General features: G+C 37.5%; 1 protein-coding gene across 9 annotated transcripts in view; it reads left to right on the forward strand.

Annotated features, from left to right (window-relative positions):
* The first annotated feature begins 2,912 nt into the window (after nucleotides 1–2,912).
* FGGY (FGGY carbohydrate kinase domain containing) overlaps nucleotides 2,913–15,554 on the forward strand; it is a 146,796-nt gene continuing 134,154 nt past the window's right edge. For 5 of the 9 annotated variants that reach the window (XM_087929990.1, XM_087929996.1, XM_026707187.2 and 2 more), the window contains exons 1-3: nucleotides 2,913–3,028; nucleotides 10,268–10,481; nucleotides 12,758–12,869. In XM_087929990.1, coding sequence (XP_087786116.1) covers nucleotides 10,281–10,481; nucleotides 12,758–12,869 — 313 coding nt within the window. In that variant the 5' untranslated portion in view covers nucleotides 2,913–3,028; nucleotides 10,268–10,280. Of the gene's footprint in view, nucleotides 3,357–8,059; nucleotides 8,271–10,267; nucleotides 10,482–12,757; nucleotides 12,870–15,554 lie in introns of those variants that run through there. The other 4 variants (XM_087929993.1, XM_087929991.1, XM_087929994.1 and 1 more) reach the window with 4 other exon arrangements.

The raw sequence follows: 15,554 nt of genomic DNA on the forward strand, positions 1-15,554 counted from the left end.
AGATCAGAGGAGAACAGCATAGCTAGCTAGGCACGTACACATCCACAGTATGGAAGTGCTTTTCAAAGCTCCTAGAATTACACATCACAATCCTGATTTTAATGGTATTTTGTGCTGCAATAGTTAATAAGAAATATCATATTTATGAACTCTCTCCATTCCTCAACATGTCAGGTCTCTGGCCTTCAAAAGCTACAGCTGCTAGTGAAGCAATATGATTAAGTGAACCTTTTAGGACAGATTTATGGAAAGAATTTTTCCTCCAGTAAGTGTCACATGGGGTCTAACTCAGTAAGGGAGAATATTTCAAAGATGCCACCTCTTATTTAGACTCACTAAATTAGATGAGATTAGTGGTCAAATAGGCAGCATGCCAAATTGGAGCAATATTGATTTATCCTACATTTATTGTCGGCATTCTGTTTTTTACTTTTAAAGCAGGAAAACAAGGAACTTTCATTCACTGTGCAATATTTTACTAGCAGAGAGGCGATGTAACTGTGCTAATCTTCTTAGGAAGACCATTTAGAAAAGTTAAAACACAGATTGGAAAGCATATAAGCTGGCAGACCCTGTATGCTATTCAACATGGAATACATATTGATTCTATAAATCTCTAAGTTCAGAGCCCACACTTGTTTCGCAAGTTCAGATGGACTGTATAGTGTATTTGTGCAACTCCTCACAATTGGTGATTCAAATAACAAACACATTTGTCTGTTTTTTTTCTTTAACAATAAAACTGCTCTATTGCAATGAGCCATTTACCTATTACCAGTTACATACACAAAGGTGCTAAAATGTCTTTGTGCTAAAAAGAATTCAGTACAGGTAGGCCTCAACTTATGACCACAATGAGGCCAATGTTAACATTAGTAACATGGCTTCCAAATGAATCTGGCTTTCCCATGGACTTTGCTTGTCAGGTTACAAAAAATGATCATGTGACCACTGGGACACTGCATCCATCATAAATACATGCCGGTTGTCAATTTTTTTTATCATTTGATCATAGGAATGTTACAATGGTCCTAAGTGTGAAAAAATGGTCATAAATCTTTTTTTCAGTGCCATGGTAACTTCAAATGGTCACTAAAAAATTATTGTAAGTTGACTCCCTGTAATATTTGAGCACTGAGATATTTTTCAAACTACTTTTCAATTAATTATGCTTCAAGTCCACTTAAAAACTTAGGAAAATGAAAAGTAGATATTTCAACCAGAAGTGAGGCCACTTTACCTCAAGACTATGTGTCAACCAATTACCCATTTTTTGTCGTCTTCAAAGCGTCCTCCAGCCACTTTGAAAATCAGCATTTTGAGACAGAAACAGCCCCCACCCCCCAAAAGCATAGCCCTAAGTTGGACAATGCCTTTATAGTGTTGAAAGAATTATCCTTCTGGGTTCAGTTCCAAGTGGGGAAAAAGACACTGGAAACATGGAGGCTGTTTGGAAAGATGGTTTAATGGTGGACAGGACCACATGGCCTGGAGAAGGATGAGCACATTCTTCAAGGTGGAGGAAAAGAGAAGGAAGGGCTGAGATGCTGAGAGTGCCTGGTTTTATACCTTCTGTTGAGATTTGAATTTGAGCTTGTATTCTGATTGGTTGTCAGACTCTCATGACAACCATGCAGGGGAAATTCTATAGGCTGTCCTGAGTTCCAGGCTTGGTTGAGCCTTGTTGGATGATGATGTAATGAAAAAGGCTTTGGGCAATTGCTATAGCTTTGCCTGGAGATCTTTGTTATGTAAAATATTCTGGCCCAGGTCTTAAAGGCCCACCCATTAACAAGGGTGGGGGTGAGCTTCTGAGGTGGTTTCTACTTCTGAGTTTCTATTATTTTTAGTGGAAATATCCTGCCTTTTTAATATTTCCTAGGATATTTCATTTTTCTAGGAGGGGGGTGGGTACTAACTTCCTACAATAGGAAGCAAGCAAAATAACACAAAAGGGTGTTCAGGCCTGATGGTTTTCAGAATTCTCCATTGGGCAAATTCTTAACATGAAATGCATTGCCGTGATATATGAAACCAGTGAATTATAAGTATCCTAACTTAGTGGCTGGTTCTGAGTTACTACTGTTAGCCATGATTGTATGGCTAAATATGTGTGAACCTGGCCATGGCTTTTTTAAAAAAATGAACCACAATTGGCCGGGGGGTCACAGATACCATAGCTTATAAATAATTTTAGGGTGTGTCAAATTTGTCAACTTTCAATTTCCAAACATTAAGGTTGCTCAAACTTGTGACACGCCTTGCGGGTTGTAAATACATTTTGGTTATTTAATATAATTTAGCAAAGCTGGCTGGGGAATTCTGGGAGTTGAAGTTCTCCAGGCTTAAAGTTGCCATGGTTGGAGACCCCTGTTCTAGGCTAGCATCTCCAACACAGGAGGTTTATAAGAAGAGATTGGACAGCTATTTGTCCGGAATGATATAGGGCAGGGGTCTCCAACTTTGACCACTGTAAGACTTGTGGACTTCAACTTCCAAAATTCTGGGAATTGAAGTCCACAAGTCTTAAACTGGCTAAGGTTGGAGACCCCTAATATAAGGTCTCCTGCTTGGGCAAGGGGTTGGACTAGAAAACCTCCAAGTTCCCCCTTCTAACTCTGTTATCCTATTTTGCAATTTGGAAACAGTTAAGAAACTATCGTGGGTAGAAACTGAGGTGGGGGGGAATGGTGGCGGCCAGGAAAAAAAAAAAGCATTTTCGAGAAAGGGGTGCTTTATTCTCCGCCTCCCCCCATCGCATTTGAGCGCGAGGGGAGGGGGAGACTTGGCGGGGGAGGGGGGAACTCTCGGTCACGAGACCAATCAGAAAAAAAGCATTGACAAATGCCCTCCTGCCAAGGGAAGAAGAGGCATGCAGCTTCCCCTCCGCCCGCCCACGGCGGCTCCCGTCTGGGAAGGCCGGAAATTGCCCTGTCAGGAGCCCCGGTGGATCGCTCAAACGCTTGGTGCCCGTTGCTTTTGACCACGGCTTGCTTGCTTGCTAAGATCGTGTTTCACTTTCGGGCAAGTAAGTGGCTTTCGCTTTCCAACGCAAATAATAATAAGGTTGTGTGGCAGAGCGTCCTGTTTGCAGGAAACCCTCCTCTTGCGGTGCTTTGTCTGGCCTTTCCTTAAGAGGACAAAAACACGCCAGGTTCCCCCCACCCCCTTCCCAACTCTCTCCCCTTTCCTCTCCGCTCTTGGGCCGGGGAAGGGCTGCTCCTGGGATCCTCCTTCCTTCCCCCGCGTGCATGCCTGCGGGGAAAAAATGTATGGTAGAGCAGAGCCGTTGCATGCCAGAAATAATCTTTTCTTTTTAATTGGACACCTAATAATGACCCAGCCTGGGAAAACAGGTGAGAAAATACAGTAACGGGTAAAGCGAACCGTCTCAGGGTTAATTAAGGAGAGAGCGAAGCCGCTCGCAGCTTCCTGGAAAAAAAACAAATAAACATAACCAGAGCGATGGCAGAAATGAAAGTCTTTGTCAGGGGCATTTTCTTTGCTTCATTTGTTAGATTGCTTTCTTGGCTTTCCTGCAGGAGCTCAAAGTAGTTCCAGTGTTGCCTCCAAAACACACAGTTCTCTAACCCCTAAGTTGCACTGAGAGGGACAGCCCAAAACCACACAATGGCTCTCCAGGGCTAAGAATCAAGTTTATTTGGGTTTTCCCCCAGTCTGGTTCACCCTTTCAGCACTAGACTACACCTGCTCCTCAGAGAGGGAGGGAGGGAGGGAGGGAAGGAAAGAAGGAAGGAAGTAAGTAAGTTAGTTTATAAATTTGCATGACAACTCAGAACCAAAATCTAATTTCACTGGTTTTGTTCACAAAACACAGTTGGTGAAACCCAGTTGGCTCTTTTCTGGTCCAATGGCTTCAGCATTTTCTCCTGGATTTTGCTACTTGCTTCAAAAAGTTAAAGATAAGGTTATCAGCTACAGAACTATTTCTAATTCAATAGAGAAAGGGGGTTAAAAGTAGTCAGAAACTTGGGAGGAAGGGACAGCATTGTCTTCAGAATCAAGATATTGCAGAAAGAAAAATTAGAACATAGTCACACTTGATTTTAGGAGAGACAACTTCAGCAAGCTTAGAGGAATATTGGGGTATTGCAGAAGAGTAGAAGATTTCTCAAAAACAAGATATTTTAAACTGTTCTCCATTTCTTTTGACTGCAGAATTGTATATTCCAGTCACAAGAAAAAAAAACTGGGCAGCTTAAGAAACCCTTGTAGATCAAATGAATGTTCAACTGAGGTAGAGTTTTAAGAAAGGAAACATCTATAAGAAACAAAATGAGCATTATCTTCAGGGAAGCACATAAGCAAGTAGCTGGTATTCTCAGAAAGAAAGTTAAACTGATGTGGAAAAGGAGCTTAGTTTCAACTTGTGAAGAACAGCAACTGAGGTTTGGGGTAACATCAGCTGAAAAGTAGAAGCAAGAAGTTCCTGCTGATTGAAGAGGGGACAGTAGCAAGTAGTAAGAGGACAAATCTCAACTTCTAGTTTGTTTCTGTAGCTGAAAAGTAGGGTTGATTTGCATTGACTGAATTCCAGAAGAAACTAGAGAGTCCAGGAATAAAGAAGTGGTTGTAAGAAGGGTGTTTCTTCTCTTTTCCATCCCCCCCAAATGTATTTCAGCTCTTCTAGTTTACCATCTATGTTCATACAATTTCGAGGAGCAAATCCTCTAAATATATCTGGTATGCCCTAATAAACTTGCTCCTCTTGCAATTCAGTTGATAAATCTTTAAATTGAATAATCAAAGCTAACTCAGCCTTTACCTTTCAGATAGAGTTAAAACTGCTATATGTGACTGCCTAGCACATTTACCTTGACTACAATTTGCTGATTTCTTGATTAGCTTTAGCTTTCTGGCATGATTTTAAAAGCATCTTTGAGTATGTGCATAAAATTGGCATAGCTGTCCATCATGGGATTATTATTGTCTACCAGAGTAATTGTCCATTTGACAGCTTATAAATCAAGAGTCCAAGGATAAATCTCATACATGTGGAATGTGTGGAAATTTCAGCTTCGGTTAAATGTTTAGCCTACACTAAAGGATAAAAATAACAAATTTATTTGGGGATCCTCCATATTTGTCTGGTAATAAGGTCGGTAACAAGAAACATGGTTGGATGGGCAAGAATCACCATAGCTAGTTTCAAACTTGACCCAGTTGCTGACATAAAAAAATTATTGAGCTGTATACTAGTAATTCAGAGCTGCAGTACCGTGTTGAACTGGAGCATTGATGACTTGTTCAGCAGTCAGTGGTGTTCCCAGATAGCTTTAGTCAAGCCACTGCCATGGCTTTAATCAAAAACCTGATAAAACATGGCCTTTCTTATAAGTATTGTTGATATGAGCGTTAGGCTTTTGGCAGTAAGTTTACCAAAAGCATTATTTTCTTTAACAGGATTTGTTGCAAGGGAAAGAATTTTTATTATAGAAAATGTCTACAACTAGATTTCTTTCTTTTTAGGAAGTCAGTTCATCATATCCGTTCATTAAGATATAAGTTCCTTTCTAATGTCCCAACTGAGGAATTTGCAGGTAGCTGCAAATGTTTTTCCGCCAGGCTGCCCACTCCCTGAATAATACTCAGCTGTGAATACACCATTACAAAAACTATGATTCAGTTGATTAGGCAATTGATTTGTGACTACAGGTAGTCGTTCATTTACAATCACAATTGAGCCCAAAATTTATGTTGTTAACTGAGAAATTTGTTAAGTGAGTTTTGCCTTTTACAACTTTTCTTGCCTCATTTGTTAAGTGAATCACTGCAGCCGTTAAATTAATAACATGGTTGTTAAGTGAATCTGGTTTCCCAATTGACTTAGCTTGTCAGAAGGTCACAAAAGGCGATCCCATGATCCTGGGACACTGCAACCATCATAAATGTGAGCCAGTTGTCAAGCATCCAAATATAAATCATGTGACCTTGGAGATGCTACAATGGTCATAAGTGTGAAAAATGGTCATAAGTCACTTTTTTCATTGAAGTTATAACTTTGAATGGTCATTAAATGAACTGTTGTAAGTCTAGGACTACCTGTATTTAGAAAGGAATATGCATGGCAGGAGCCATCATTGCTTTGCCAAAAGCAGGTAATTGTCAAACTGAACTTAGTTTCTTTTTCTGAAAAAGCAGACCGTTTAATCGGCTGCAGGAGTGTAATGAACATAGTGTAAATTTCAACAAAATATATGACTGTTTCCTATAGAGAAGATAACAAAATGTGGGCTGGACTGTGTTCCCATTAATTGGATACCGTGGTGTTTGAACACTTGTACTGACAAGTGTACATCAAGCTGGAAGGAGGCTGATGAGCAGCATACTGCAAGACTCCATTCTGTTCGGATGAATGGTTAGAAAATATTATGAGACTTATAAATATGGGAGATCGATAAAGGAACAGCAAATACTTTAGAGACATATTCAAGATTCAAGAGGATTTTGACATGCTAGTCAGTGGACAGAAGACAGCAACATAAATTTCAACAGGGGTAAATGCGAAGTCTTTTATTTTGCATAAAAAGAATCAATAACATGAATTCAATATGTTAGTAATTTAAAATCTGAATAGACATGTAAAATACTTGTTGTCTATCGCTACAGGTAGTCTTCAACTTACAACAATTCATTTAATGACCAGTATTACAGTGGCAGTGAAAAAAGTGTCTTATGACCACTTTTTGTACTTACAACCTTTACAACATCCCCATGATATTGTGATCAAAATGCAGAAGCTTGGTAACTGGTTCATAATTATGACAATTGCTGTGTCCCAAGGTCATGTGATCACTTTTTGCAAAGTTCTGACGAGCAAAATAAATGGAGCAGCCAGATTCACTTAACAACTATGTTGCTAAGTTAACAATCTTAGTGATTCACTTAGCAACTGTGGCAAGGAAGGTGGTAAAACTCACTTAACAAATGTCTCAACAACAGAAATTTTGGGCTCAGTTGTGGTTGTAAATCAAGCACTACCCGTACTTCATTTATATTTGTGTCCTAGGCTGTAAGAAGACATTTAGATCTTTGGGACTTCATACTTAAGAAAGCTCGAGGAAGTAGGGCCATATAACAGAATTTTTGCAGTTGGAAATTTTTGTAACCATGTGGCATGCCATTTATGTAGTGTAGGAACCCTGATATTCGTAGGGCAAGATATCTCCTATAATTTTGATAAAGTTTAACAGAAATAATAAGAAAAGAGGATTAATACTTATGTTATCATGAAATAAGTGTACATAAATTTCTGCAGATGTGTGGTCTCAGTGGAGCTTTTTATTTTAATATTTTTGGTTCTGCTTCTGAAATAGGGGGAAACATTATTGAGAAGGTTACTTATTGAAAAGATAGGTTTTTGAGTATATGATATATTTTGGGAAATTTGTCTATAGCAGCAGTTCCCAACCTTTCTGGAACTAGGGACAAGTTTCAGAAGAAAAATTGTCTTTGATGGACCAGGGGATGGTTTCATGCACAATCTAAATCCTGTGCATGAACAGAGAAGTTTCACTCACTTGCCCATTGCTTATTCGGCCCAATTCCTAACAAGCCACGGAGCAGTACCACAAAATATGTAGTTATTAAATAACAGGTTTTCAAGAGGAGTTGATCATTGGTGGTACTTAATGAAGTTATGGAGTTGAAGGTCAACAAATACATTTGGCATCATATTAGAAATGACTGCTTTTTTACAGCACATCTTCATTCTGCCTTATTTTTGTCCAGGTAAAATATTAAGAAAGTATATCCTAATAATTGTCCTTGAAGAATGTGAAAGACCCTTTATCACTGATTGATCTCATGGTCAATTCAACAATCAAACTTTTTAAAAACTTATTTCTTTTGTTCCCTGACTGGTTTGGTCAGCCCTGTTTTGTTTCTATTTACTTTAAGCAAGTAAATGCTCTGGATTTAAAAAAAAAACAAACGAAACAGACTTCCAAAGAGTATTTATTTTCTGCTTCTGTCATCATAGTTCGGTGCCAGAAAACTGGAAAATTTATTCAAGGAGAAAGCAGGAAGTATATGCTTTGCTGTATATACAGGTTGAGTAATATCTCTGCAGATTACTGGTTCTGGACTGCATGAATATTTATTATGCACTATGACTCTTCGATCGCTAAGAGTAGTTTGTAAAGCTTTCCACTTCTAGGATTTGTGAAGAAAGCTTTAAAATTATTTTAACAGTAACGAGGAGAATTTAAAAATGCAATATTGGGCTGAGAAATTCTACTGCTGCAGAGGTTTGACTTAATTTTGAGCTTTTTAAAAATAATTTCTGGAAGAATTAACCAAAATTCTGTATGGATTATTTTCCTTTATAGTCACAAGCTTTTATTAGCAAAAATAGCAAAAGCACAAAGTGCCACATTTCACTGTTATTGGATTGCTTGTTATACCAGCAATGTTTTGATTGTAACTAATAATTAGTAGTGAAAAGGTGGTAAATATTTACTGTTTACATTTCTCCATAATATAACTATTTTGCGGCATAGTCCAAATAACAGTTATTTGTGAAACTGATAATGTTGTGATTGGTGAACAAACAGGCTCAAGTAGGTTTCTAGCGGTGCAATAATTTGAGGGATGTTTAAAATGTGTTATGATCACATTTACAAACATGTCAATGTACTAGAATTATCTTTAGTATTGAAGAATGGTCACATTTCTGGCTGAGGGAATACTGTGGCCAAGGTTCACATGTCCCAGGGCAATGTATGACTTTAAATGTGAGTGTGCCCCTTATTTCTTTTCCAAATGGTAATAAAGTTGTTCATAATAAGTCTTGAGTTATGTGTGGTATGTTTGATATCATGTGAAATTCTTGACACTAGTTGGGCAGAGTTAGGCAACGTGAATAGGACAATGATTAGTAATGTTATTTGGAATTCTTTTGACCTTGTAAAACTGAAGATATTCCTGTAATAAGTTCATTGCCATCTGCGCAACACTTATGTGGTTTCTTCAATTAGTGGGATTTGGAAATTGATGAACATCTCTGGGAGAAGGTTATTGTTCTGAAAGAGGCAGTGGCTTTTCTTTGTAGAGGCCATCTCTCAATTCAATTGTACTGTATTAACTCTCAGTGTTTCCAACTTGCTCTTTGTGGTGAAGATTGTTGAGAAAATGATGGCAACAAAGACCCATAGAAGAAGTAAATTATTTGTAATTAATTATTTTAATTTGAGATTCAGGTCCTGATGTGGGATGAAAAAGACATTGATTACTCTAGGGAATTACCTTCATCAGGATTTGGATTTGGGGAATGTATCCCTCTTGGTCTTATTAGACCTTAAGTATTGTTCAAAATCTTCCAAAATAGTGTTTCTCTTACAAGGCTTAGATATACTTTCATCATTGATTTAGATCCTCAAAGAGTGGACAAGTTCTACTTAGTAGTAATAATAGTTGTAGTAGTAGTAACGATAATGAGATAAAAGCAATCAATTCAAAGGTTATTCTAGTACTCTGATTCACAAAGCAAACATTATCCAAAACATTATTTAACATCTGTACAAAACTAATGGAGGAGATCATCCTTTGATCGGGTGTGAAATATCACCAGTATGTTTACACCACTCATGTTTACATCACAACCCCAAATCAAGCTGGAGGTACTTTAATAGTCTTGAACTGGATCTTTGAGGGCCTTTAGAGAAGAAGTAATGTGAAGGTCTCCTTGTCCATAGTGCCATCTACTCTTTGAGCGGGAGCTGAGAATTCAAGAAGACTCCAAGATTGTATATCACTGTTGAGAGGAAAATGTGATCCCATCCACAAATAAAGATGGACAATTGCCAAGTCTAGGGGGCCCTAATAAACACGATCATTGGTCTTGGTAGAGTTGAGCTAGAGTTGGGTCCTTCGCATCCAGGTTCACATAGCATCCAGATATGCTGGCAGAACTGCAACATTTTGGTGTCTAAGCTTTGGGGAAGGCATTGTTTATTTTACTCTAATTGTATTAATTGAGATGTTTAGGATGTTGCTTTTATATTGAGTTATATTGTTACAGTATATAATATCCAGAATCTTTGAACTGGGTGGTACAATTTTTTTTAAAATAAATGACTGGTTAACTAAATAAATATTCTATGCAGCATTGCCAAAAATTTTATTAATTTCAAATTGTACACTCATGTTAAGAATTTGCTGCAAAGCTTTGCAAGTATTTTCCAATGTGAGGCTATGTAAATCAGGTGTCATTTACAAATACAATTTTTATTTCCCTGTTTTCCAGAAGCCTGCTCAAAATGCAAAGTGAGAACCTGGGACCAGTAAATTACTATGTTGGAATTGATGTTGGCACATCAAGTGTCCGTGCGGCTTTGGTGGACCAGTTTGGCACCGTAATGGCTTATGCAGACCATCCAATTCAAATTTGGGCACCACAACCTAACTATTATGAACAATCTTCTGATGACATTTGGGCAGCTTGTTGTATAGTCACAAAGGTAGGGACATAGTGTGAATGAATGACTATTGTATGCTACATGCTTTGAGGTATCCTATCTAATTATCTGAAAGAAGCTGGCTGTCTTTGAAAATGATTGTAATGTGACCTCTCTTCACTGTTAAGTTCACAAAATGTTGGCCTTTTTGTTTATGTTTATCTGTATGATAGCCAATGTTTTAAAGACTGGCAGAAGCTTCTGGCAAAATGTGCATTTTGTCAATTATAGCTGCATTCTTATTCTCTCTTTCGGTATCAAATGTCTTCTCCCTATGCTGCGAGCCGGGTTTTAATTCCCTTCCAATATATGTAACAAAGTTCTTTTAAAAACAGCATAGATGCTATTGGACTGGATATCCTTCATTTATTGGACAATTTATTCATTAATTAATTTGCAGAGTGGGGCACATGGAGAACTTTAATCTGTTCTAATTCATGGCAATTTTGAAATGTGTTGGGTTTCTATTGTAAAATTTATATCTTGAAGTTTATTTTTTTCATCCAATAAGTTAGAAAAAAATACCAAATTCTTATTTAAATTTTTAAAAGTGATTCTATATGTCTGAGCACATGATCAGATAAAAGCATGCATAAATTTTCCTCAAGATGATTAAGAGGCATTCGTATGTTAATATCTTGTAACTGTACATACATTGTAATGGAAAAGTAACCTGAAAATTAAATAATGAATGCGAAATAAAAGGTTATTATTCTGTTCTGGCTCCTTTGCTTTAATGTGGATACTGTGGGTTGAAGTAGTAATGGACATTGGGGACAGTGAGGTGTTTTAGACCTCTAAAAAAGATGTGGATTCAAACCAGCCGATATTCTGAGGTTGCTTTTTAAATATGCATGAGATACTTGGTAATTTGTGGATGGACAGTTCATTGTTCTCTTGTTATTGATCAGTCTTTTTAAACATTCATGAGCCATGCTATTGAGTGAGTGTCCTAAGAGGGTTGAGGCCAGAACAATTGTTATGTGAATAATAAAATAAGAGTAGAGTGCTTCTCTTCGTCATATATTCCCTCTCTTTTCATATTTAACTTAAAGATTAAATATATTACTATTACACTTTAGTAATCTGATTTACAAAGTGTATAAAAGTTAAGAGTGATTCTAACTGACATTGATGAAAAGAAAACTTTCACTGGCATTAACATTTGTTTTTTATTTGGGGGGGAAATGGCTTCTTGATCCGCAAAGTTGACACAGGGAGCAGTTGCCAATTGCCTTCCTCTGTTCTACTTCATTTCTTCGTGCCTAATATTATGACTTTCAGAGAACTGGAACCTTTTAAAAAATAGCTGGATACATTTTAAGTGCAGAAGGACACTTAAAGGATGACACTGATGGACCATCATACTTGGGAGATTAATTTTCTTGTAGAGTTGTTTCCTCATCTGGAGAACCTTAAAGGTCTGATATCAGTCATGCAAGTCTCATTGTGTTTTTCCATTCCTCCTTCTTATATCCTAATGATTCAGGGAAAAGCCATTGTGCCAATTTTGTTTCTGTAAGGGCTTCTAAATATTTCCCTCAAGACCAACTCTGCATCAGAAAAGTATCTGAGGCTTTGAACACCTATTGTCACTCAGATTAAATGAATGTTTCTTAAACTGGGTTCTAAGTTTGTTGTTTTTAGGTCAGTTCAATTCCTCCAGGTAAATGAATACTATATCCATGAAAGAATTTATATTAACAGATCTCTCCTCAGATCTCACAGTAAAACAACTGGGAAAAATAACACGAGAACGCATTTGGATGAGCGCTCATCCAAACAATGAGGTTTTTAGTAAGAAAACATTGTTGAAGTTTTTCCTTCTATTTATTTTTTCTGGAAGTGGATTTTTGACAATCACAATAACCAGCCTGTTACACTGGAAATTACACATACCATTTGTTTAATAGTTTCATTCCCATTATTGACCAATATACCAACATATGCAAGCTCCACTACAATATATAATCAGTTAAATATAAACGAAAATATATTTATTTTGTGGTCTTGGATTCTGGATTTCTGTGGATTTTAAGAAGAACGAATTAATCAACAATGGGTAGAGTAACCAACAGTCCAAACTGATATACTGTAGTTATCCTTATTAGTAATTTAGATAATCATATAGTGTCAGCATTTATACTCTACATACAGTGTGGTGTATGTTCAAATTCAAAGAAATTTAATTTGAACTTCAGCTTTATACACTGAAGCTTTTTTGTGGGCCTCATTGAATAGAAAAGTGAGCTATGTATTTATTTATTTTTCTTTCACAGAAAATTACCCAAGGAATAAATATTTCCCAAATTCGAGGACTTGGCTTTGATGCTACCTGCTCCCTTGTTGTTTTGGATAGCCATTTTCATCCTTTGGCAGTCAACTCTGAAGGTAAAACCTTCAAATAATAACTAAGATTTGCAATAGCAAAATGATAACTTAAAATAAAATCTAGGCAATAATATAGCCAGTATAAATTCAATTATAAAATATGCTGATAGTGAATTATCACTTTTCAGATAGATATGATTAAAGTATTTGTATTTAAATGTATAAGATTTTCATATTTTGGGGGGGAAGGAGATTTGTTACCAAGCTTTATTTAAAGTAGAAAGTTAAGTGAATTAGAAGGTGAAAGTGTGATAACAGAGGGAATTTGGCTGAGCCAGATAGAGGTAAAGATTTCTTTATAGAATGAGGACTAAGTCACAGCAGTAGTGGTATTCAACCGGTTCGTACCATATCGGGTGAACCAGTAGCAAGAATTTGGCGTGGGTCACCGAACCTGTAGTAAGTTCTGGTTGGCCTCGCCCCCCACCCGGTTGCCCTCCTGCCCAATGCTCTCTTACCCCACCCGCGTGCCTGACATTCACCTAAGGTATTTCTTTTTTTCCCCCTCCCGACAATCAGCTGTAGATAAGGTCAGCTGTGCCAGGATTCCCCTTGCTGAGGTCCAGGAAGGCAAAAAATAGAGGGAGGAGCTCAGCCCCCCCTCCATTTTTTGCCTTCCAGAACCCCAGAGGCTTCTCTGAGGCTAGGAAGCTCCCAAAAAGGAGCTTGGAGGGTTGCTGCGCGCCCCTCCCATGCTCTGTTCCTTTTCTCCTGAGCCCCAGAGGAGCTTTAGGGGAGCAAAAATGCCCCCCACCAGAGGCTTCTCTGAGGTGAGGAAGCTTCCAAAATGGAGCTTAGAGGGGTGCTACGCGCCCCTCCCATGCTCTGTTCCTTTTCTTCCTGAGCTCCAGAGGAACTCCAGAGCCTTAGGAGAGCAAAAACACCCCCCGAGGTTCCTCTGAGGCTAAGAAGCTCCCCAAAACGGGTGGGGGCTGCAAAAAAAAGCCACGCCCACCCAGTCACATGGCCATACCCACCAAGCCTCGCCCACAGAACCAGTAGTAAAAGTTTTTGAATCCCACCACTAAGTCACAGGGCTGCAGTAAGTAGGCAAAGGAAACAGTCTTCTTTTTGATTTCATTCTACATGGGATCTGAGACATTTTTTGACTGGGTACCTCCATTCCTATCTCCTAAAAAAAAAAGATGTACAGATCCTGCCTTTCCAACTACATTCATGTGAAAAAGTAAACAAATCCATTGATTTTTGAAAACCTTTTCACTATATTTCAGCATGCAGATATTTGAGCCTTATTTCAACATTATTGTTAGATAAAGAGGATACAACATAACAACGTTATGCAATGTTTAGCATTTGCTTTTTGTAGCCCATTGTAAAATTTAAATACACATAAAAATGAAATGAATCGTCCATTCATTGGCATCTTAGGAATCTCTGAATTAGAGTGGACTGGACTTGGACCCATCAGTCTTTCAATTTACTCTTCAGTTAATTGAGTTAGATAAGAAAGAAAATGTTGCTTTCAAAACAAGGAAGGCTATAGCATAGCAAGAACAGTACTTGGGTATAATGCAATCAGTAATTGAATACAACCAATTAAACTTCATAGATAATATTTTAACAATTATCCAAATGTATGTTCCAACTGTTGATGCAGAAGGAGAGAAAGCTGGTGAATTTTATTATCACTTTCCCTCTAGAATTGGCAGAACATGCAAGCAATATACCCTAATTGTGACTTGAGAGTGGAATGTCAAAGTGTTAAGAAAGAAAATATAGTGGGTCTCTACTACCTAGGAAATCAAAATATTTTAATAATTTCTACCAAATGTCTTCTTGTTAACACAGACTTCCAATGACATTTATACATATGAACATCACCAGATGTATTACACAGAAATCAAATTGGTTATATTGTTGCTATAAGAAGATGGAAAAGCTCTTTTATAATAGCCAAAATGTGGTCAGAGACTGATTGTGAAACAAAATACGAATTGCTCATATGAAAATTTGAAGCCAAGCTAAAGAGGAGTAAGACAGCTGATTTGGTCTCCACAAAATGATATTGATCATATGCCTACCATTTTTGTTATTATTTTGTGATTCAGAGTCTGATTCTGACCTGGAAGCTTTGAATACTGTGTTTGTGTGTGTGTTATCAGCAACGTTGAAGCAGAACATTTTTAAGGAAAACAAAAAGAATCACTTTGAAGCCCTGAAATGCTACAAGGGTATAGGAACTGTGAAATGAACTTAAAGAAATTGTTAATGAGGAATGTGGGGAAAAATTGTCAGATTACAAAAGAAAAAAGAAAAAGAAAAAAAAAGAAATCAAGCTGGATGGAACAAACCATGTAAATTATCAGGAAAAGAAGAGAACCTGAAGCCAAGAAATACAGAAATCTCAGGAAAGATCTTAACAAAGAATTTTAGAAAGCTGTTAGAAGAACAATGACCTCCGTAAAGATATCAAGATGGAGAAAGCTACATACACCCCCCCCCAAAAAAAAACAAGCAAACAAACAAACAAAACAAGAACCAAACCAAGGAATGAATGTCTTCCAAAATATTTTTGAAGTCAGATGGAGGTTCCAACTTTGAAGTGATATGCTAAAGGCTGCCAATGGAGAAATAGTAACTAATGACAAGAAGTACTGGAACATGGCTGTGTTGGTTTAGATGCCATTTTACATCTATTTTCTGATTAGTTATAGCTTTTATAAT

This window comes from Pseudonaja textilis, chromosome 3 (genome assembly GCF_049901715.1).
Source record: "Pseudonaja textilis isolate UNSWEBS1 chromosome 3, rPseTex1.2, whole genome shotgun sequence".
Classification (NCBI taxonomy): Eukaryota; Metazoa; Chordata; class Lepidosauria; order Squamata; family Elapidae; genus Pseudonaja; species Pseudonaja textilis.